This window comes from Sciurus carolinensis, chromosome 2, assembly GCF_902686445.1.
Source record: "Sciurus carolinensis chromosome 2, mSciCar1.2, whole genome shotgun sequence".
NCBI lineage: Eukaryota > Metazoa > Chordata > Mammalia > Rodentia > Sciuridae > Sciurus > Sciurus carolinensis.
Window position 1 is genome coordinate 34305713 of NC_062214.1, and position 24851 is coordinate 34330563.

At 38.8% G+C, this 24851-nt stretch overlaps 1 protein-coding gene across 14 annotated transcripts in view; it reads left to right on the plus strand.

Annotated features, from left to right (window-relative positions):
• Plcb4 (phospholipase C beta 4) overlaps nt 1-24851 on the plus strand; it is a 386027-nt gene that overhangs the window by 247852 nt on the left and 113324 nt on the right. For all 14 annotated transcript variants that reach the window (XM_047537208.1, XM_047537209.1, XM_047537192.1 and 11 more), the window contains 3 exons: nt 7802-7882; nt 8579-8638; nt 9881-10024. In XM_047537208.1, coding sequence (XP_047393164.1) covers nt 7802-7882; nt 8579-8638; nt 9881-10024 — 285 coding nt within the window. The remainder of the gene's footprint in view (nt 1-7801; nt 7883-8578; nt 8639-9880; nt 10025-24851) is intronic.

The following is a 24851-nucleotide window of genomic DNA, read 5'->3' on the forward strand; positions in this document are numbered from 1 at the left end:
AGTAGTTGTTGACTATTTTAGGAATAATTTCTTCAGGGTTCTCTGGCTAGAATCAGGGACTGCACTTTAGTGTCCTGGGACAGCATGTGAGCATCCAGACTCTACCTCAGAATGCCCACATCAGAGATGCCTCAGGGAGAAAGAAGGACAAAGACAGACATTCACAGTGAATTTGGCATCTTACGGGGCATGGTGGCTCATGCCTATAATCCCAGTGGCTCAGGAGGCCGAGGCAGGAAGATTGCAAGTTTAAGAGGCCAACCTCAGCAACATAGCAAGGGCCTAAGCAACTTAGGGAGATCTTGTCTCAAAATAAAAAAATAAAAAGGAGTGGGGATGTAACTCAGTAAAAAGTTCCCCTGGGTTCAACACCCAGTACCAAAAAAAAAAAAAAAAAAAAAAAAAAGAGAGAGAGAGAATACACAAAGTGTTTAGAATCTCAAACTGGCTGACCTTATAAGTACCGAAGATTGAAAATCTTTATCCTGTACAAAGGAGAAAAAAATGGAAATTCATAGCTATGGATGACCGCAACATAAGCATCTAGATGCAGTTTGGCCCTTCTGAGGGCCTAATCTAAGGACTTCCTTCCTTCCCCGATCAAATTATAGTTGAGCTGATTGAATTCGCAGAGTCAAGGTTAATGCTGAGACTTTTTGTCTCTGTCTATTCAGGCTGCTATAACAAAACGTCTTGTATCCAGTAGCTATAAACAATAAAAGTATTTCTCATAGTACTGGAGGCTAGGAAATCCAAGTTCAAGGGTACTGGAGAGGGCTCCTTCTGATTATACTCAATGGCACCTTCCCGTTTCTCCTCACATGGTAGAAGGCATCTGGTTGGTCTCTCTGGGGTCTCTTTTAAAAGGATACTGATTCTATTCATTTCCCAAAGTCTCCCATCTCCTAATAGTGTCACCTTAGAGGTTAGGATTTCAGTATTGTAATTTGGGAGCACACAAACATTCAGACCATAATATCTTCTTAAGCTCCAACAGGCCAAATTTCAGTTTCTTTTTAAAAGAGAAAATGAGAAATCAGGAAAGGCAGCCTGCCTTCCTCTTGTTGCTCTTCAATTGCCTGCATTGACTCCTCCAAGCCAGGTCACTTATAAAGTTGATAATGTTCTTCATTTCTGAGGTGAGGTTTAAATGAAAGGAGTGGATTAAATCTTTCCACTTGACAGTAGAATAAGTGTCCTGTGTATCTCATAACCGTTGCTGAAGTGAGCACTTTAAATGCCCGTGGGTGTTTATTGAGGGAGAGACTTGCATTTCTATTTCTATGATGTTTAGAAGGCAAGACAGACAAAGATCTCTCACCTTTAAAGCTTGCTGACTAGCCGACTTGACTGCCCTCTCCCTACCTGTGTGAATTGCCATGTCAAGGTGGTACTGGGCAGGGGCTGCTCACCAGGAATTCTCTCTCTTGGTCACTGTACCCCACTAGGGCCACTCCCTAACAGTCTCATCTTCATTATCAGCCTCAAAGCCAGTGTGATTCAAATGTGTGCTTCACTACAGCTCTGTGCTTCCAGCTATCTGGTATACCTCAATGTCCTCATCTGTAAAATGAGAATAGCAATAGTACCCGCTTCGGAAGAAAGTTGGAAGGTAATGATTTAACATAGTGAGAGTGCTCGGAGCCTTTCCTGGAACTTAGTAAGCACTGTGCTAGATACCACAGGCCTTTGAGTTGCCTATCAGGAAACTAGAACTACATCTCCCTGTTGGTTCTGGTGGAGCATCAGTTGCAGTTGCTGGTAGAAAGAGGAACATCTATATTAAATTTAAACAACTTAACTCACAACTAGCATCTATCCAAAGAGTCAAAGACCAAGGAGAAAAATGCATAAGTAGACATTCTCTTATGATACCTCACAAATTTCTTTACAAAATAATGGCACATACCCAGGGTCTGTGATGGGACAACCAGGGCCAGTGTCCTTCTGCCTGTCGTTCAGAATGTGAACTGAGAAGCCCAAGATCAGTCATTTCATAAGATCCATCAGCTAGAAGGGAGATTCAGAAAGGGAAAGAACATTCTGGATCCTTCCAAAAGAAGACCATACTGATGAGGGTAAAAGCAATAAGGATTCCTGCCTAGCTATTCTAGCAGTCTATTCTGAAGGCAGAATGTATTTCTGGAATCTTTCCTTTAACTTGGAGAAACAAAACTTTCTAATTCCATCTAAAGAAGGAAGTGTTTGTGCCGAATCATGAAGGATCTGGTGCATACAGAGCTTAGGGGATTCCTCTAGAATAAAGAGTGGGAAGAAATAGGCCATGTGGCATCTCTAGGGTCCTGGACATTGGTGATCTGATAGAAAATATCATCTCTTAGTTAATTCTAAATCACACTTTATCTCCATTCCCAGACTAAAGGCCATACCCAGAATCCTTCCGTGTATGAGATCTCTTTGGGGGATAGTATGATTTAAATTGGAGGAGATCCCATGTGGCCTCTTCCTTACTCTGACTTCTCTTATTTCCCTCTAACCTTGACAGTCTCTTTTGTTTCCTATCAGTTCTTTTTTTTAATGGTACCAGGGATTGAACCCAGGGGCTGAGCCATATAAGCCATATCTCCAGCCCTTTTTATTTTTGATTTTGAGCCAGGGTCTTGCTAAGGTGCATAGGATATCACTAAGTTGCTGAGGCTGGCCTCAAACTTGTGATCTGACTGCCTCAGCCTCTGAGTCACTGAAATTACAGGCATGTGCCACTGTGCCCAGCTCTCCTCCCAGTTCTTACCAAACCAGGAAGCATGGAGGGTAAACCCAATGTGCACACAGAGGTGCAGTCTACCTAGGCAGTGTTCATTTACTGACCATCCCACATCTTTCAGTGATAGGCAAAAGGGAACAAAATAAAATGGTCATGGGCTTCGGAGTCAGAGAAATTGGTTCAAAACCCAGTTTAGCATACATAAACTATGACTTTGAAGACTGAATCTCCCCCAGGTATTTTTTCCCCTTCTCTCTAAAGCTGCATTGTCTAATATGGCAACCACTAACCTTATGTGGCCATTGAAATGAAAATTAATTAAAATTAAAAATGCTGCCCCTCTGTTGTGCAACCCATGTTACAAGTGCTTCAGAGCCCCATGTGGCTAACGGTGACCATGCTGGGCAGTGCCCATTGGGCACATTCCCGTTATCACAGAAAATCTGTTGGACAGTGTGGATCTGGTCTAAATCCTTGCAGAATGCTCATGAGTTCTGGGTGAGATGGCATTTGTGAAATTCCCCTTGTATGACAGCTCTCAATTCAATGGCAACTGTTTTCTCACAATTGTGACCATTTATTCAACATTTTCCTTGTCTCAAGTATTTAGGCCTTCTCAAATTTAATTCTTTGAGAATTCCTTAAGGTTAGGATCAGTTATCCCAGTATTCAGATTGGAAAAGTTAAATTCAGCAAGGTTATTTGACATGACTACTGAGCTTCTCATGCAAGTGCTGGGCCCCCTCCTATAGAGCTGGACCCCCAACCCATTGAGGAGTGCCACCTCTTGAGAAGGTGCTCTTTTTCAGAAAGTACAAGACTCATGTTGGAGCACAAAAGGCCTCCCTCCATTTCACTCCTATGTCCTAACCTACCTGTGTTGTCCCACACACAGAAGAGTAGCCCCTGGACAACCAAGGTTTAACTAGAGTGTAGGTAAAGCTTTGATTAGCAGTCCAAAATAACTCTTCCTGAATGGCAATAGGCTTGACTGTACCCTATTCACTGATGCAAACACCATTTCTAAATATATAGACATGTGCAATTAACTTGGGTAATGATAGTGGGAGAGAGGTCAGGAAAGAAAAGGTGGGAACTACCCAGAGTTCACAATTAAAATAAAATCAACAACCTATTATCTGGATCTCCCACACACTTTCCTCCTTTTCCATCAGAGTGTTCAGCCTGCTCAGTTCTCTGCCATTTCCTTACAAGAAGAAAGGGGACTTCACTTTATTTAATAGAATGACTTTTAAAATTTAAGTATAGTTTTAATCTAAATCAATTTGAAGGGAAGAGGGGGTGTGGGAATAGGAAAGACAGTAGAATGAATTGGGCATAACTTTACTATGTTCATTTATGAATACATGACCAGTGAAACCCCACATCATGTACAACCTAAAGAATGGGAAGTTATACTCCATGTATGTATAATATGTCAAAATACACTCTACTGTATCAAAAAAGAGCAAATAAAAAATTTTAAAAATAAATTAATTTGAAAGTAAATTGAATCCTTGAAAAGGAGGCTCTGATGTTGAGTGACATATAAATAGCATATATCAGGAAAATACCAACACTTGCTCAGTATTTTCAAAAGGAGTTTCTGGCCCTTTCTATCCCTTATCTCCATGTGGCCCAAAGAAAGAGTTGGAGTGGATAAACTAACAGACCCTTAAACTCTAAGGGTGACTATGAGGAATTTTAACTGAGTCATATGAGAACTGAAACTTTAGACTCTCTGGGAGAAGTTCTATTGTGGTTGGTTGCCTTACCAGAAAGTTCTGTAACCATCTGTTAACTGCAAAACAGAGTTGCCGAGGAAAAGAAGGAGCCTAGCTTCCTTTGAGGATATCTCTTCTTCAGTACCCTGATCTGGAAGAGGTATTCCTGTGGGTGAGATTTAGGGTATTAGTACTTTCGTCAGTTCAGGGAATTATGTTCTCTGGTCAGGAGATGTCCATGTGAAGTTTAAAACTGCCATTAGGGAATGGTGTGAATCTACAATGTGTACAACCATAGAAACAAAGAGTTATACCCCATCTGTGTACAATGAATCAAAATGCAGTCTGTAAAAATAAAACAATTAAAATTAAAAAATTAAAAATAAAAAAGAAGCATATAGATGATGTACCTTTACTTACCTGAGGATCAGGTTCTGTCTATTTGTGGAAAGAAACCTACCTAGATTGAGTTCTGGTCCTATTCAGGTGGTTGCCACACATCCCTCATGTTTGCTCTTTGGCTTTTCATGGGCAGTTTGAACACATTTGGGCTAGAAACCTTTTAACTACAGTGGATGAGCTTATTGTGGGTCTTCTTGTGTCCCTATGTTTAATATCAGTCAGGGTTTTATGGTGAGGTTCTCCTGGAGAATTTCTGTTCTGGCCATTGCTGCCCCTAACCACTGATATGTTTTTATCTTATAAACTGGGTAGACACCTGCTGAATATTCCTCCTTCTTTTGTCAATAATTTAGTACAAAAGGGAAAAAAAAACTGATGTGTGCTGGGTAATAATAAAGCAAGGACCAAAGTCCTTATATAAGAAGAAAACTGAGCTCAGAGCAGAAATGGGGTACTTGACCTCTGATGAGAGAAGCATGTCTCATTAGAAGGAAGGGAAGGGATTTCTAGATAATGGCTTCTCCTTACTCAGTGAAGCACTGTAATTGGCAAGGAATGAGTGACCAAGTTTCAAGAATAAGCAGTGAACTAGTCCTCTCAAGGAGTAGGGAAACTTTTTTTTTTTTTTTTTTTTTTTTAATTTTTTGTAGTACCAGGGATCAGATCAGGGCCTCATGCATGCTAGGCAAGCGCTGTACCACTGGGCTACATCCCCAGCCCTAAGAATGGTGAAATCTATTTAAAAAAAAAAATCTATAAGATCAAAAGTGACTGTTGACTATCTATTTGGGATTTATAGTCTTGAATTTAACTAAAATCAGACAATTCAATTTCGTGATTTTCATCAAGTTCAGTGATACAACATGCATAGGATGGACTTGGTTTCATAGTTGAAAGCATCTAAGAAGGAGTGATTTAATATTGGACCATGGAAATTAGCTGGACAAAGATGGAAGTAAAAGGAGAGATGGATCATGAGAGATTGGCAGGGAGAATGCATCTTTATTGCATCTATTCCATGTATCATCTCAAATCATTATTTGGAATTAGGTGGTAGTGTGTTCATGAATAATAATAGTAGTGGATCATTGTGGGTCTACTCTCTAAGTACCATTTTAGAACATGCTTTTGAACACTGTCCACCAAAATTCCTTGTTACTATGAGGATAATGCTTGGGAAGTATTCTGAACCATATTAATGTTCATGTCTTGATTAGTTGGTAATTCTTATGTCTTGATTAGTAACAGATGAGACTCCCATGATCTTTTGGGTAGAGGCATTTTTCTGTAGGATGCAAGATTCTTTCATGACCTAGCTCTTACACATGTGTCCCATCTCATCTCCTGCCACTTTCCTGAGGTATTCTCACTACTCCATACTCCACAGAAGTCCCTCTCTAGTACCAGATTAAGACCATGGTGTGTTTTACAGATGCTGTTCTCTGCCTGGCATGAAGACCCAACTAAAAGTATCAACTTCTGAGTTAAACCCCTTCAAAAATGTCATTTTGAGGGTTAAAAATTTGTCTCACATTGGTGATTTCTTATTGTTGGTAATTTGCTACCACGGTTACAGGTTCAAACCGTACATGATTACTAACAACTGCCACTTGATGAGTGGTAACTCTGTGCTATGTACTTTAGTTCCTGTCTCTTAATTCCCACAACAAACCAAAAAGTTACATGTAAATACTTCCATTTATTAGAAAAGGATTCTGAGACTTAGAAAGGCCTTTCTAATAGAAGCCAAGTATAAAACTGGTGGAACTGGGTACTGACTCCACAGGCAGAGGTCATACAATGAATGTCCTGGTCTTTATCAAATTTACTGCTGAATCTGCAATACCCAGTACACACCTGGAAGGGAGGTGAACTACAGATGGTAACTCTTCATCTGCCAGAAAACTACCCTAACAATTTCAAGATTAATAGTTCAGAACCCAGGTCTCTAAATTCTGCCACCTCAAGGCAACCTAGTATCTTGACATTGGATTTGTCTTGGTGAATATTGCTGTTTCCCTTCAGAAAGACAAATTTTAATGGGTGAAACTAAGAGTCTTAGATGCCCCTAAAATTTTAATCCTGTAATTGTTGTTTACTTGTTTTAACTCACTAACTTGATCCATATTTGCCAGGCAGGTTCCTAATTGCTGGTGTTGCAATGATAGAGGAAGATAGGTTCTTTAGATCCAGAAAGGAATGTAGGCCTGTGGAAACCAGAGGGACAAATCTTGGTGTAGTGCAAACAGGGAGCAAAGGGCATCTTGGTTCATTTCCTGAACACTCTTTTTCTTTTATTGACTTAGAATTTTCCTGGCATTACTAAACATAGTGGTGCTCTCTTGCCTGGGGAATCCATTGGCAAGTACAGTGCAGTTGCTCTGATGTCCTAAGTTTGGCTGATATTCTTTCTGGATTAAAATTTTAATTCTGTAGTCTTCATTGACTTTCTGATGTCAAAGTCCATAACAGTGGTTCTCAAATTTGAGTGCACATCAGAATTGCCTGGAGGACTTGTTAAAACACAGATCCATCTCTGGGCCCAAAATTTGACATCATGTGAGATACAGGCAACTGTTTCCTTACACAGAGGTTGATGGGAGTTGAATGTAGTTGTCCTCTTTCCTACCAAAATCTCCTCTTTCAAAACCTTAGGAAAACTTTCTTCTGTAGGGACCTTCAGGACATCAATGTCATTTATTTTCAAGTGTTCTGTAGAGAGGAAGAGGCTCTATTAAATTGATCTACTTTCCAATACATACATAAAAAAGAATGCAAAGAATTTGAAAAATGAAAAATAATATGGTAAAAAAAAATTGTGGTTTATTAGAATCAGGATGCAAGAGGGTGATTTCCCATTTTCCTTTGTTTAGAGGCTCAAAGATATTTGCATTTTTATTAGATTCAAAATGGTGTGAGTCATAAAAATCAACACATTTCTCTCTAACAGGAATCGTTCGTGTTTGAACCCAACTGCCTCTTCAAAGTGGATGAATTTGGCTTCTTTCTGACCTGGAAAAGTGAAGGCAAGGTATGGCACAAAAACAGCAAGTGGTTCTTCCTGCTTTGTGATTCAAGCCATGTCATTTCTCAACAAGTAGAATGAGTGCCTCTTGAGGGCAAAGACCTGACACCTGTTCATTCAATCCAGGTGTTTAAAAACATGTTTTCATGTGCTGAGTACTGGGGATACAGAGTGGATCAAGGACATTATCCTAATCCTCACAGACTCTAGTGTAAGAGTAGACAGGAATTAAAAAATAAAAAGTTACAAGTGATTGAATGCTATGAAAGAGAAGCTTAGATGGTTATAGGAGCTTACAACTAGCAGATATGATTTAATCTTGGTAGTTGGGACGATTTCCCAGACGAAAACTGTTCAAGCTGAAATCCAAAGTAGCTTAAAAACACAGAAAGGGTGCTCATTTCATTGTACTCTGGGACTTAATTTGGTGCTTGGGATGTAGCTCAGTGATAGAGCGCTTGCCTCGCATGTGTGAGGCCCGGAGTTCAATCCCCAGCACTGCAAAAAAGAAAGAAAAAAAGAAGATATTAAGAAAGAAAAAAAGAAAGAGTATTGATTACTTCTGATCATTGGAAACAAATCATCTTTTTCACTCCCTCTTTTACCTTTTTCTGATTGTTGTTGGAAGTGTTTGCTAAGCAGCTTGTACCATTGATCAGGCAACAATGAAGCTTACTACTGGCCTGTATTCTCTCTCTTCAGGAAGGACAAGTGCTGGAATGTTCCCTCATCAACAGCATTCGGCTGGGAGCCATACCAAAGGTACCTGTGATTGGTGTTTGTCATGTTTCTAATAGATTTATATAGCTTATCAATGTTCTCCAGGTCCTGTTTAACTTGTTACTTCTCCAAAGTCACCAGCCTGGAATGAAGAATGGACACAGTTTAGAAGTGTTCTCATCTATAACTGGGGTGATTTGAATTGCATTATCTTTAGATATATAGTTAAATGTTGTTAACCCTTGAAAACAAAAATGTTTACATGATGCAGCAGCAAAGAAACAGTTCTCTTAACTCAGAAATTAACTTTATAAACTCCTCCCCCTTTTTTAGAAAGCAGTGATTCCCTTTTCATCTGAGGTTGATGTGCAAGTTTAAATGGCTCTGATACTTCCGTGTTTGTGCACCTGTGCACACAGACATTGGTTCTTCTAGAAGGCTCAATCTGCCTCTGAGAGGGGAAAAAAGAAAAAAAAAAATAACAAACAGCACATAAATCACTCTTCTTCACAGTGACTGATTTTTTTGAATCAGAAGCTATTTGTATAGTGGTGCTTAGAATTTAAAAGACATTTCTTTGTAGAACATTCTAGCACAGTATTTATTCCCCTTTCCATAATAACCCTGCAGGTTGTGAGCTGTTCAAAACAAAGTTATATTCTTCATTTTGTTTTTATTTTTTTTAATCTGTCTTCTTTTATGTTAGTTAAATTTTCTGTGTAACTATATGTTGGCATTTCTCCCTGAGTTCTTTCAGAGAACAAAGGCACTATTTTATTTAAGAATTAGGTTAAACTTTCACAGCTCTCATGCTAATTGAGGATGCCATGTCTTGTAGAGATGAAAATATTCACTCTGGATCCAGGCTGCTTGAAAGACTTAATGTCATTTTCAGGAGTAACCTATGGTAGCTGGCTGTGGCAGTGCCATGTCTGTTCATGGGTCATGTCTGTGACTGCTCTCTGGTGAGAGCCCCCTGGGGTCATTGTGAACAAAAGTGGACCCCAGTCATGGCTTTCTCTATCTCAGAATGGAGACCAGAAAGCTAAACAAAAACCCTCACATCTACTTTTCTGAATCAAAAAATCATAACACCTTTCTTATCAAGGGATTTCAAATAATATGTAGTATTAGAAATTTCACCTCTACAGGTTCAGAATAAAGCAATCACAACATTTTTCCTTAACGTATATTTTCACCTCTAATATATTTTCTTTTTTCCAAGTTTTCTACCATACTCTGTGTTCCAACATATTTTTTTCCCATTTGTATACCTCTTTACAGGATCCCAAAATTCTGGCTGCTCTCGAAGCTGTTGGAAAATCAGAAAACGATCTGGAAGGGCAGATAGTTTGTGTCTGCAGTGGCACAGACCTTGTGAACATTAGTTTCACGTACATGGTGGCTGAAAACCCAGAAGTAACCAAGGTAGACTCAAAACAATTTCCCCATATGTGAATAATGTTATTTGTATAACTTTTTAAATGTATAATATAATCTTAATATACATTTTTGAATTGTGCTATCAGTTAAATTTCTTAAAATTCCCATTGATTTGATGGCATGTTCATGTAGAAGACCAACAAACACAATACCCTCCTAGCATGCCACTTATGTAGGCCACTAACCCAAATACCTACCTTAATGTGTTGTAGGAAAAACCAGCTCTAGACTTTTTGAATGTGATTGTGCACAAGTTTGAGATCTGGGATCTGATTAAAATGCAAACTTGGCCTGAGGAAGATACATCCTTTTCTGACAATCTCCCAGGTGACATGGATGCTGCTGGTTTGAGACCAGTTTGAGTAGAAAGGGTCTAATCTGTACTGCCCAGTAGAAATACAGTGTGAGCCACATGTATAATGTGAAGTTTTCCTATAGTCACATTTAAAAAGTAAAAAGAGGGCTAGGGGTGTAGCTCAGTGATAGAGCACATGCTTTGCATGTACAAATTCCTGGATTCAATCCCTAGCACCAAGAAATTAAAAATTTAAAAAAAAATAACAAGTTAGGGCTTGGGGTGTGGCTTCATAATAGAATGCTTGCCTAGTAGTTGGGGTGTGGCTTCATAATAGAATGCTTGCCTAGTATTTGGGAAGTCCTTGATTCAATTTTCAGCACTGCAAGAGGGGAAAGCAGAGAGAGAGAAACATAGGTAAAATTAATTTCAGTAAAGTATTTTACTTAACCCAGCATACCCAAAATATTGTCATTTTAACATGCCATCAGTATATAATTTATTAGTGACATATTTTACATTCTTTTCTTCTTACTAAGCCTTTGAAATCTGTTGTGTGTTTTCAGTTCAGACCTGCACATTTCAAGTGTGCAATAGCTACCTATGGCTAATGGCTGCCATATTGGATAGTGCAAAGCTAGATGGTTAAGAAATCCAAACTCCTGAAACCAGGTGTAGGGGTGCACTCCTGTCTCAGCACTCAAGAGACTGATGTGGTTTGATCTCTTGAGCCCAGGCATTTGAGAAGATGGGGATCTCAGAAAAGAAAAAAAGAAACCCAGAATTCCCTCCTCAGTATTGTTAAAGTGTGGAGTTAAGATGCATCTTTTAATATCATTGCCTTGTTAAGCTAGTCTCAAAGAGATTTTGACCCAAGAAATAGAAAACTTCAAACTTAAATCTTGTTTCTACAGATCACTTCTTTTCAGGATGATTCTGAATAGGAAGAAGACTGAGCCTTAACTTTCCCCTTGCAGAGAGTGGGTTTGGGGAAAAGGGAAACATTTCATTTTCCCATTAATCTTTACAGGTGGAAACTGAGTATAGGGTCGAATGAGAAGAACATATCAGAAATACTGAACTCTAGAGCTAGAAGGAAATGGACAGGAAAGATCAGTTGAGGAAACAGATTAAAAAATGTAACCATGGGCTTAAACGTGTGACAGAATTAAGTTTTGCTGAGTCCTAGACCATAAGGGCTATTTTATTCAGTTGTAAAGTATGGTCCTCATTCCAGCAGCATTGACCTCATCTGGGCCCATTTTACACAACAGACTCTGGCCCATCCAGAAGTATTGATCCAGAATCTTCTCTTTTAATAAGACCTTCCAAGTCTCTCAGCTGGTGTGAAGTTTGAAAAGCTTATGGCCTTGTGACTTTGGAGATAGGAACAGGTGCTCCAAGTCACATAAGATTTTGTTTCTGCCCTGCTAGTGATGGTTTTGTTGGTTTGGTGCCATTGTTCCATGTTACCTTGCTGTGGGAGAACAGATTTTACAGTGCCTGCAAATTTTTATTGATCTTCTCAGATCAATCCCCACTTGGAATGGTTTCTTTAGGCTTATCCTAAACAGTATTCCTTTTCTTATAGTTCAAACCTGCCTATTTGCAAACAAAAGTCTTTTTAGTTGCTTTTGCTGTAGCAACATTGAATCCCAGAAAACCAAGCATGCTACCCATGAAGAGAGACTTGCTAATTAGGTACAGGTATTTGGCCATCTGAATTTCTGGGAAAAAAAAGTGTCGTAAATTACTGGAGTTTCCTGGCTTTTGTCACCTTTTATTGTCAATTTATGTTAGAAGAATCAGTATGACAATCTGAACTCAAGAACCTGGGCTTTGGGGCCAGATTGCCTGAATACAAATCTTTGTTTTTCCACTTACCTGGTATGTTGCATAGACACACAACTTATCTTTGTGCCACATTTTCTTCTGCAAAATGAAATTATACAAAAATATCTACTTTTAGGGGTTCTTGTGAGGCTTATGTGAATTATTACATAGGAAGTGCTCAGTGCACAGTCTTTTTCATTGAAAGCCCCCAGTATGTTAACTATTCTGACCACAGGATGTTGAAGGGGAAAATGGAACTTACCACCTCATTTTTCACATGAGGAACATTAAGCCAGATAACTAAAGGAACTCTAAAACCACCTAGCAGGCCAGGCTAGAGTCCAACCTAACTCAGGCCTTCTGATTCCCTACTTATTGCTACTACCCACCTTGTACTTGAGCAGGCACAGTCCTGGGAAAATGGCTCAAATTAGTAAATTCCATTATATTTTTGCTTTTCACATTTGATTGCTATCAATCTTGGCCCATTGGTTCAGAATATGTTCTGAAACATAGTCTCATCACTAAGTGTTATATATGTGTGTATGTTTTAGGGGCAGGGTGGGAGGTATATATATCAAGAAAGATTTGTACTTTTTCTTTCTTTTTTTTTTCTAATAGCATTTCAATTGAAATGTAAAAGCAGCTAGACAAACAAGTAAGGATCATAAAATAATTCTGTACTTAATTTTCAATTCAAACTCAGCACTGTTTAAGCCTGCTTTTATTAAAGAAAATAAGTATTTAAGCTTTCCAGAACAAGCATTCAGAAATGTATATTTCATTAATAGCATAATATATGAATATAAATCCAGTTGTCCAAACTGAACAATCCATAATTATTAGATCAGTTCTTTTTGGTTGATCAAAACTTGAAAAGATATTGAGCATTATTTTTTTCCTAAATACATGGAATGTAATATTTTTCTAAATTTCACTAGATATTTTTCACTAAATATACTACATTCATGTGCCTTTTATGTACTTTAAATCATCTCTAGATTGCTTATAATAATACTTAAGAATAAATAATAGTACAATGCACAAGCCATATAAATAGTTGTTATAGGTATTGTTTTTATTGAAGAAAAAGTCTTCAATAAAATACACGTTCAGGACAGACACAGTGTTTTTTCATGAATATGTTTGATCTGTGATTGGTTGATCCATCAATACACAGATACAGAACCCAGGGATATAGAGGGTCAACAGTGTATTCATATAAATGAAATGTAAATCCATGCAAATGAAATCATTATTTCAAAGAGAAAAAAATATACATGTGTATGGATAATCTTGTCCACTTTGTCATTTTGAAACCTAAAATAGCTACGTTAATCTAGATCACAATGTTTACTACCTCCAGAATTGACATTTTCCACATCACACTTTATCCGTAATCCTCTATAGGTGTTACTACTATCCCTAACAGAATACACAAGCCATTAAAGTGAGATGAGTTACATGAAACTACACACAGCTATAAATACCTTGGGTCAAAGTGATGGCAGAATTCATAAATTACATCAAGTCGAAGAGAAATGTTCATATCTTCCAACATACTTCACAAGGCGTTTTAGTCAGTTAATGGTACTGGTTCAATTAAGTACAGTTATAAGGGCCTGGAATCATGGGGTCATGGAATAGGCTAACAGCCCTCTCTTAGTTCATATTTTGTGAAGCTGTATTTCTGGTCAATTTATCACAAAAGTCAGTCTGTGCAAGTAATCACTTTTAAAATTAATATATATGTACCTTAATACTTATAAGCATATAAATGTGGTTCATATCTTGGGCATCCTTTTAAGTTAAGGCTGAAGACTTTTCTTTAAGTATAGGTGTGCTAATTGTAGTTCATGTATTGTTTTTCTCTAAACCTCATCTTGAATGCCTTGTCTTAGATACCCAGTTTGTTTGGTTTTTCTTTTTTTCTTTTTTAAAGTAGAACTGAGACTTTTAAGAACACTCGTGGAGCAAAGTGCAACCAAGTGCAAAAATCTCACCTTTAAGTGACTTCTTTCCTGAACATTTCAGTTTTCTGAATACACAGGGTTTGAGAACATGTTTGTAAGCAATTTACCTTTAAAGAAAACTTTCAAAATATGCAACTAGAGAGAAACAACAAGCCTCTTCCTTTCCAATAGAATATTTCATTGGTTTATGTACTTTGTTATTACAACTACACAAAACAGTTTTGACAACAGACGTAAGTAACTTCTGGCAAGCAGGCAAGGTGAAGGCAAAGGGCACAGCATATGGGATAGTAGCTTCCTAACTGTGAGTATTGGGCTTTCCCTGGGTATTAGTGTATTTTACTTGTCTTTCTTTCTTCCTTCCTTCCTTCCTTTCTTCCTTCCTTCCTTCCTTCCTTCCTTCCTTCCTTCCTTCCTTCCTTCCTTCCTTCCTTCCTTTATTTTGGAGTACCAGGAATTGATCGCTGGGGCATTCGACCACTGAGCCACATCTCCAGCCCTGATTTGTATATTATTTAGAGACAGGGTCTCACTGAGTTGCTTAGCACCTTGCTTTTGCTGAGGCTGGCTTTGAACTTTCGATTTTCCTGCCTCAGCCTCTCGAGCTGCTGGGATTACAGGCATGTGCCACTTTGCCCAGTTTTACTTGTCTTTTCGCCATCTAATATGTCTTGGTCTGACCAAATTAAGAATATCTAGTACAGGATTGATATTATTCATATGATTAATATGAATATTTATCATATCAGATTCTTCATTCTTAATTCTTGGGTTTCTTATCTTTACAACCTAATCAATCATTCTAAAGATTTCCCCTGACCACACATTCGATCCAGGCAAAGGGGCCACCTTTGATCTCAATGTATGCTCCATGGAGGACCAGCCTTCACATGGAAGAAACTTCCTGCTGGGTGTGGTGCCACATGCCTGTAAGCCCAGTGACTCAGAAAACTGGGACAGGAAGATCATGAGCTTAAGGCCAGCCTCAACATCTTATGGAGGGAGACCTTGTCTCAAAATAAAATGGACTGGGGATGTAGCCACAACCGGAGCTGTGGAGCACCCCTGGGTTCAATCCCCTGTACCAGAGAGAGGGAGGGAGAGAGAGAGAGAGAGAGAGAGAGAGAGAGAGAGAATCTTCCTGTCTTTGAACAAGCTTTCTACCTTTTTTTTCCACTTCTCAAAAGGATCTCAGATATTTTATTTTCTCCTTATTTCAAATGGGAAATTTTAAGAGAAATAAAATTCTAGATAAAATTTGAATTTCTCAAGGTTGAAGTTTCAAGTCAAGATAAAATATTCCCTGGTCAGATGACTGAATGTATGACTGCTTTTTTCAGCCAAAGGTAAAAGACATCTTTGTAACCCAGCTTGTATTTTCTTCGGCTGCTCTCTCTGCTTACAGTAAATAAGCTTGCCTTTCCTCTCTACTTTTTCAAAGATTTCTGTATTCCTTTCTCTAAGTGGAGAAAGCCAAACCTCTACCAAACCGGACCTTTCACCCTTCTTTCCTACAACTCCATGGTTGTCTCCATCTCAACAGCTCTGTCCTCTCAATTGCTGAGACCATCAGCACCCTTTTCTCAGGTCCTATGTCGGACCTCTAACCGTCACTTGCACCTCAGCCTTGGCAATATCCAGCTGCTTCTCACCAGCACCATCACTGAGTCATGGGTAGTCCGGGCCAAAGTCCTCTCTCCCTATTCTTCTCCAAGAGGCTTCTAACTGGTGGGTTGGACTTGCCCCTTGTAGTTGATTCTCAAAATAGCAGATGAGGGTCCTTAAACTATAATTCAGGTCACATCCCTTTATCACTAGAACCCACCAAGGCCTCCAATGCCCATCCTCACCTCTCTTTTTCTTCCTTCATCCACTTTTCTTTGTGGGAAACTTGCCCACCAGAGGGCTGTTTCTTTCCAGCCTCAAGGTGTTTGCAGTTCCCTCTGCCTGGAACATACCCTTTCCTCAATTACAGGTAGAACTTTCTCCCTCAGGTCTCCATTGGATAGAGACTGTTATGAACGCAACTTAAGAACAGACCAGTCACCACTAAGAAGTCCAAATTTGAAAGTCTTTATTAAACCGGCCAGCTGACTGTCTCACACAATGTCCCCAAAAATGGCTATTGGGAGAACAACCCCAACCATAGGGTTGTAGGGGTTCTTATACCAAAAATCACATTACACGTAAATGTCTGTTGCTATTATTCAAAATTACAAACTAACATCATGAGATCATCAGCAGAGGGGGGAGTGGGGCAAAACAACCCTTACCTAGATACAAACTAAAGAATGGTTACTAACATCCATACAATCACCGTTCACATGGTACATTGTTTAAGAGCAGTAGGAATCAAAAGAGAGCAATTTTTCATTACATAAGAATTGTAATTTTGTGTTGCTAACCATGTCATGCTAAGCAACTGATGATGGGGACAGAGGTGGGGTGTTCCCATGGGAGAAGCTAAGCAGTTGTTGATGGGTATAGAGGTGGGGTGTTCCCATGGGAGAAGCTATTTCCTACATAACATGGAGCCTCAGAGCTAAATGGAGTCTTTCTGGCCTATAACATTCTCATGGAACCAGATCTGTCAGCCCGTCACAAGACCTCAGCAGAAGCGTTTCCATCTCCCCACTCTTCAGTCCTTCCCTTGTCTTCACAGCACTTAACCACTGTTTACCTACCCTATATCCATGGATTCCTTTATTCTCCTCCTGTGTCCACAGGAGGGCAGTTATTCTGTTCAATGCTGTATCTCCAATATCTAGAACAGCCTGTGCCCAACATTTAATAAGTGCTCAATAAAGACTTTTTTTTGAGATATTTATGTGAACTAAATCAATAATAAATTCTAACCCAGTTGACTAATATGTATGGTAGTTTTCCCTATTTGAGGGAATAGGTCCTAAAATCCCCAGTGGATGACTGAAACCACAGATAGTACTGAAATTTATATATGCTGTTTTTCCCATACATACTTATGTTAAAGTTTAATTTGTAAATTAGCACAGTAAGAGATTAACAACAACTATAATTATAAAAGTATACTGTAATACCCTTGTGCTTGGAGGCCATATTAAGTAAAATAAGGGTTACTTGAACACAGCACTGCAGTCCTGTGCAGCTGATCTGATAACTGAGATGGCTACTATGTGACTAACTGGAGGGTGACAAATATGATGTGGATACACTGGACAAAGGGATGAGTCACATGCTGAATAGGATGGAATGGGACATGTTGAGATTTCCCAAAATGAAATGAGATTTCATTGCAGTATGGAGTGCCCTTTAAAAATTGAATTGCTTATTTCTGGAATTCTCCATGTGATATTTTCAGACTGTGGGTCTCTGAAACTATGAGAAATGAAATTGTTGACAAGGGGGGACTTACTGTATCACCATGTACCTTGATTTCGTGCAGATCAGCTTAGGAAAATTATCTTCTGACCAGAAGACTGAGAAAATCCCATTCAATGACAGTCTAAAGGAAACAAAAAATTCTGGGATTCCAGGGTGTTATTTTTAGTCATTCTTCAGGATGTTACCGGACTGCTGCTGCTAAGAATCTATGACAAAACTGGATGATTTGACCCTGGTGTCTTGGCCTCTTTCCAATTTGGATCATTATATCCTGCTTACCTAAATCCTTCCTGTCATTCCAGTTATAAAATTTAACTTTCATTTCCTCCCCCGTAAAGCCCTCTGTTAAAAGGAATTGCTAACATATTGCTGCCAGGTTTCCCCCAAGCTCAGTGTGCCTTTGGGTAATCGGTGTGTCCTCTGTCATGTAGCTTAAAACACTTAAGAATGAAAGAAATCACATGAAGAAGGCACTCCCCTACATTCTCTGAACTGGTTTAAGGCTCTTTTTTTTTTTTAATATAATTCTTCTTGCCCATCATTTTTATCACAAACTATACAAATAATTTAATACCAAGCATTATAATACCTTTATTTAGTTAGAAAAGCAACTCTAGATTCTCTTAGGTATTTTTCTCTCTTGGAATGCAACTTGCCCATAAGGATTTCAGTCTCCAGTGAGTTGAAGGGAGCTCAGATGTCTTTCATTAAGTTACAGCTGGCACTGCATGCAATCTGAAATCACAGACACTGTACTGTACACAAGATTGAAATGCAACCCTCATTTAAGATTTCCACAAATAAACCTGTTATTTTATACCAAGTTGCATTTTTCTTTGATTGCAAAAATAAGCTGCTATTATGAGGTTCAAAATGTAAAGATTGGGACTGAGTTTAGACAATTTCCAGACTGCTCATTATACTTTATGCAGGTTGTAAATATTTGGTGAACTCCATAAATTATGCTTTGTGACTGTCACCAAATAAGTGCATGAGTAACTACCATAGAAATTAAATTATAAAATGTTGTGTGTTCTTTTTGTATACAAAAATGATAAAATTTGATAATTTATGACAGGCGATAAAATACTATTTTAACAAATTGAGTGGAAGTCAGAATCACTTTGCTGAACATGAATTATGTTGAATGGAAGGCTTACTGCAATAGTTCCTGGAGAAGGGATTTATTCTTTGTTTGTTGGTGGGAAAAAATATTAAGTTCTCTACCTTGTTCCTTCTACTGGCTCTGCTAACATCCTGCAGAGCCTCTAATCCCTTTCTAGTTGCTCTGCTGATGTTCAAACACAGATCTACCCCAAAGGGTCAGACCTCAGGCTTCAACCTCACCAGAGGGCTTTTTAGAATTGCAGGTTATCAGGCTCCACTCCAGCTCAATCATTCCGAAATTGTGGGGATGGTTGTGATGGGAGGTGAAGTTTGAGACCCATTGGTTCATGATACCAGTAGGTTCAAAATGCAAGGATTGGGACCGAGTTTAGAGAATTTCCTTACCGTTCATTATTCTTTATGACGGTTGGGAATATTTGGCAAACTCCAAAATTACACTTTATATACCAAATAAGTCAAAAACCAAAATATAAAGAAATCAAAACATAGAGACTAAAAATCACCAGTTTTGAAACTGAACATGTTTTTTATCAAATTGAACAGGGCTTACAGGAAGACCTATAGAGCTGTTTGTTCTACCAGCCTAGCCATTGATCAGAATTCACTAAGGAAGAACCAAAAGCTCATTGAAGTGAACTAGTTTCTGTGACTCTGAAAGTATGTTTTTTATTCAAAGCATCCCACATTAAAAGGCCCTCCACCCCTGCCCCTGGCAAGGCTGTAGATCAACTGCCTTTGTAGCATTTTACCATTGAACCCATTTCCAGGCCCTAAAATGCCATCAACTATTATTCTTTTCTTCATTCTTTTTCTTTTTCTTTTTCTTTTTTTTTTTTCTTTTTTGTACCAAGGATGGAACCCAGGGGTGCTTAAACATTGAGCCACATCCCCAGCCCTTTCTATTTTTTATTTTGAGACAGGGTCTGGCTAAATTGCTTAGGGTGTTGCTAAATTGCTGATGCTGGCTTTGAACTCCCAATCCTCCTTTGGGACTACAGGCATGGGCCACTGCACCCAGCTTAAAGGGCTGTTTATTCTTTATTCTATATACTTTGTATATATGCTAAAGTTTGAGAGGTACTAAAATAGTGTACAAGAAAGTCAGTTGTTCCTGGATTTTACCAGGACTTGAGGGACATTTGAATGTGGAATCTAGATAGTTTATTCCTGGTGACGTTAGAGGACAGATGTCATGCTGGACCCGGAGTGGCAGTCCCATTTTCCAATACCTGGTTATAATTTAACCTCAAGGATTATAATTTCTCCAAAAGTAGCAATCTCTTTATTCTCTAATCAAATGATAAATGAAGGGAAACAAAGACAGTTGTTGAATTAATCAGTTTTATGGGAAACATACACAAACAGAATAAGTAAAAATAAGCAAAAGGAATATGTGAAATATAGGCAAAACAAGTACAAGAAAATCACTGGAGCACAGAGAACCACTAATGAACCAAACATCAAACTTCCACAGAAGAAATTGTCCAAATGGCCCTGGAGACGAGTCCCTTCGCAGTGACAGTGAAACAGGTCCAGATTGCCATCAAGCCATCAGCAATGAAGTGAGGGATTGCTTACTCAGGCAGAGCCTCCTGTGTGTGATGCCAATTCAGAGTAAATCCTCGAAGAGTGGAGTCACCACGAGATGCATCTCAAATGGCAGACTGAAGGCAGTGGTATTTATAGTCCTAGAAATTGTTTTATCTAAGCTTCCAGGTATCAATTTTGGAAGGAAAAGTCCCAGACACCAGTGATCTCATTTGCATATCCGCTCACAGTTGTCACTATGGCTATCAATCAACTAGTTGTCAAGGCGACTATCGACCAGCCACATAGCTCAGTTCCAGCTTCTGTTATAAGAGAAAACTCAGATTGGATTTAATGCTTCATAGTCACATTAATCATAATTAAATACCCATTTACTTAGACGTGCAGGAATCATAAAATGGCCAAATAGACATCACAACAATAAGCTAAAGAGCAGATTTTTAAGTCTGATTAACTGGGAATATGATACAGTTAATCAGTCAATCAGAAATTGCAAACCTGGGTATTTTGGGACAGAGAAGCAAAGGGACAGTAAATTTGTTCAAAATATGTTCTCTGAGGAATCTGTTGTGTAAACTACTATGGAGCATACAGAGCAAACAAGATCCCACTCTATCCCTGGGCTTGTGCACAGGGCTAGCATTATCCCTGTGATTGGCCTCTGTGGCCCCATGACATTCTGAAAATGGCTTTTGTTTTTCTTTTGGACTTCCTTGATGGTTATTTGTTTATTTATTGCACTGGAATTGCTTTTTGGGGGGCGTGCTGGGAACTGAACCCAGAGATGCTTTACCACTGAGCTATATCCCCAGTCCTCTTTATTTTTTTATCTTGAGAATTGGTATTACTAAGTTGCTGAGGGTGGCCTCTAATTTGTAAGCCTTCTGTCTCAGCCTTCTGAGTCACTGGGATTACAGACTTGCACCCCCATGCCTGGCACACTGAAATTACTTGAATGTAAAGGAAGCTCTTTGTCAAAATGCACCTTCAGGAGCATGGACACTGGAGACAGAGAAGGTTTTGCAGTTGTTTTCAGGGAGATTTGTCACTTGCATTAGTGAGCTTTCCTTAGTGTAGTGAGAGCAGCAGAGCAAGATGGAAGTCTTGAGCCTGGACTTAGCTCCCTGCTCGTCCAACTGCAAGAACAACCAGGATAGTGGCAAAGTCATTTTAAACATTTGCACAGCAGTGCATTTTCATGGGTGTTTTTTAAATGCAAAAAGAGTATTGCTCATGTTAGAGTATGTGCCTGCTTTACATTCTACAATAGAAAGTGCAGAAGAGTTAAAAAAAAAGGCCAAGAAAAATCCCTTAGAATACATTCCCCAGCTCCTGTGTCTCTTATTTTATAATCTCAGTGAAATTCTCCTCATGTAAAATTAATCATTTTAAAAGAAACTGTTCATTGCCATTGAGAACATCAGTGTTGTGCAGTCACCACCTCTGTCTAGTTCCAAACAGTTTCGTCATCTCAAAAGGAAACCCTATGCCCCTTAGCAGTTCCTCCCAATCACCCCACAACTCCTGGCAACCACACCAAAGTGTCTGTTTAATGCACACATTTTCTTTAATTCCCGTTTGGTCTCATGCTGTTTATAGAGTTTAATATACTGCATTTTATCATTGAAAATGTCATCACATGCATTTTCTTGTTCGTTAAAACTTTGTCTTGGGTTTTAATGTCATTGTAAATCCCCACAATCTTTGAGGTTTATCTTCTTGGTGTTCTCAGCTCTTATTTCTTTGGAAACCTTCTGGCCTCCTGGGTACTTCTGTTTGAAATGTTCTGGTCTTCATGGGGAGGGTGCTTTTTGTTGCTGGACCCTGTCTCACCATCACATTTCTTGAACTTAACCATCCCATAAGAAGAGAGACTAGGCCCAGCCAAGAGCAGCTCATTCTGCTCTAAGTGCATGTATTATCAAATGACTCCACTAAGGGAAAGCACAATGAGTTACTGTAATTTCATCAGAAGCATAATGTGAAATTTGGTTTTCACCTTTTGGCCCCTGGGAGAGACAAATGTCCCTAGCTTTAATGCTCTTTTAGTTTCCTCACAGCTCCAGTTTTTACTGCTAGTAAATGGTGTCACATAATGCATGTATAACATGGACCTACCTGTATTTGTATGATTTCTAATTATGGGGGCACAATTAAAAAGTGAAAAGTAGGAGTAGGTGGTAAGGCACTTCATTTTAGATGAGACTCAGTTGCCTAGCTCTATGCCCTGGAGCAAATAATTCACTCGTGATCAGGGGTTTGCAAGTGCAGCCACTGAGTAAAGAACAACACATTTTTCAAGTGTTATTAAAACAAACATATGTAAAATGAACAAATGTGAAAACCATACAATAGAGAACCATACAACAGAGAACCACTATGTGGGCTCCAAAGTAAAAAATATTATCTGATACTTTACAGAAAAATTTTGCTGACCCCTAATAATAATATAAGTTGAGCATCCTTAACTCAAAAATCTAATATCCAAAATGATTCAAAATTCAGAATATTTTTTAGCACAGACAGGAGGCGAAGTAGTGGAAAATTCCAAACCCAGTTTCATGTTGCAGGTCACAGACAAAACACAGACAAAGCAGGTGCAATGAAAATATTATATCATATTACCTTTGGGTTAGGTGAATAAAGACTACGTAAAACACAAACCAATTTTGAATTTAGACTTAGGTCCCATCCCCAAGATATCTCATTATGTATATGCAAATATTGAGAAATCTGAAGAAATCCCAAACTCTTCTGGTCCCAAGCATGTATTATAAAGGATACCCAAACTGTAATGATAAGGGCAACAGTGGCAAGATCTTTTAGTTTTGCATTTTATGTCAGACACTGTTCTAAGTGTCATGTATTATTTAATTCTTGCAACCAAACTCTATGGGATGAGTGTCATGATTATACTCATTTTAAAGAAGAAATCGGCCCAGAGAGGCTGGGTAAGTTGTCCAAGGTCACATAGTAAGTGGTGTTCTAAATCATGGCAGTGGCTCCACTCCAGATCCTGAGTTCTAATATTACCCTGTGCTGCAGCTCATAAGTTGGCTCATTTCCTGAATGAAGACTGGGGTGGGAACAACCTCTTCTGCCTGTAGCACAGTATGATTTCCATATACTGCTATGTCAGTGTTTTAATGTGGTTATCTTTGAGATATGTCATAGAAAAGCACCTTTCAAATTGGTGGGTCGCAAAAGATTTCTCAAAAAGTCCACACCAAAGGGGAAGCTGCCTAGTCAAGAGGAAGCCTTATCTAGATGCATTTCTTTGATGTAGCACACACAGAGGCATTATTATTTTCATGTCAATCTCAGCAAGGTGAGGAACCTTTCAGTTATTTCTCAAAACTTTTTTTTCCTTATTAAAGAGACATCAAGTAAAATCTTTCAGAATCAGTGCTATACAGAAAAAGTCAGCAAATGATGTCATAGAGGCATTATTCAACCAGACATTTTTCCAAAAGTATCAAAACAATGATGTCATCTTGCCATTCATTTATTCATCTTGACTATAAATATTCTATCTGTTGTCCCTATTTGCCTACAGTCACCATTCCCCACCTGCCCGAGCCACCTTATTTGATGTGTGTGTGATGTAGATCTTTCTTAAAAAATAGGAAGTTAGATAAGGAAATTCAAGCCCACTGATTTAGATTCTTTGTAATACCTCTTAGGTTGAAAGTCCATAGCTTCTTCATCTTGTGATTTTATTTGCTTGAAATAAACAGGTTGATGCTGTCTAGATAAGAGGGAGTTAAAGGTAGCCGGGCCCAGTAGCACATGCCATTAATTCCAGTAATTAGGGTGGCTGTGGTGGGGTGGCAGGGGTCGCAAACTCAAGACCAGCCTGGGCAATTTAGTGAGACCCTGTCTCAAAATATAAATAAATAAATAAATAAAAAGAGCTGGGCATGCAGCTCAGTGGTAGAATGCCAATGGGTTCAATCCCAAGTACTGAAAAAAAAAAAAGAGAGAGAGTCTCCTTCATTGATGATATGCATCATCCCAGAGACTCCGCTGGTACCATTGTCTGCAAATTGAAATAGTATATACTATGGCCTGATTTAATTTTCCAACATTGTCAGCTGTTATATGTCAGGAAGAACATGACCCTGGATGTTGTAGATACAAGCCATTAACCAAAGGAAAAACTTCATGAACACCTTTTAATTCACCAACTCTTTACTCATTCCTTCCCACCAGGGTTTTGCAGACTTGAAGGAATTGAGACTTTTTTTTTTTAAATACTCTCCCAAAACTGGTGGTTTCATATTGGCATGGGATGCTTTTATTTTCTCAAAAGTTTTAAATTCTGCCACTATTTTAGAGCTCTCCATATGGATGCAAATAAGTGTTACATAAAATAAACTAAATGTTGCATTTTCTTTTTGAATGATTTTTGTGGTTTGTAGGAACATAAAACTTTGTGAACTTTGAGGCACTAAAGAATTCCAGGCTGGTCATAGTGGTTCACACCTGTAAACTCAGCGGCTCAGGAAGCTGAGTCAGGAGGACCTCAAGTTCAAAGCCAGCCTCAGCAACTTAGTAAGGCCCTGAGTAACTTAGTAAGATTCTGTTTCAAAATAAACTATAGAAAACAGGTTGGAGATGTTGCCCAATGGTTAAGCATTCCTTGGTGCAATCCCTCGTGCCACAGACACACACA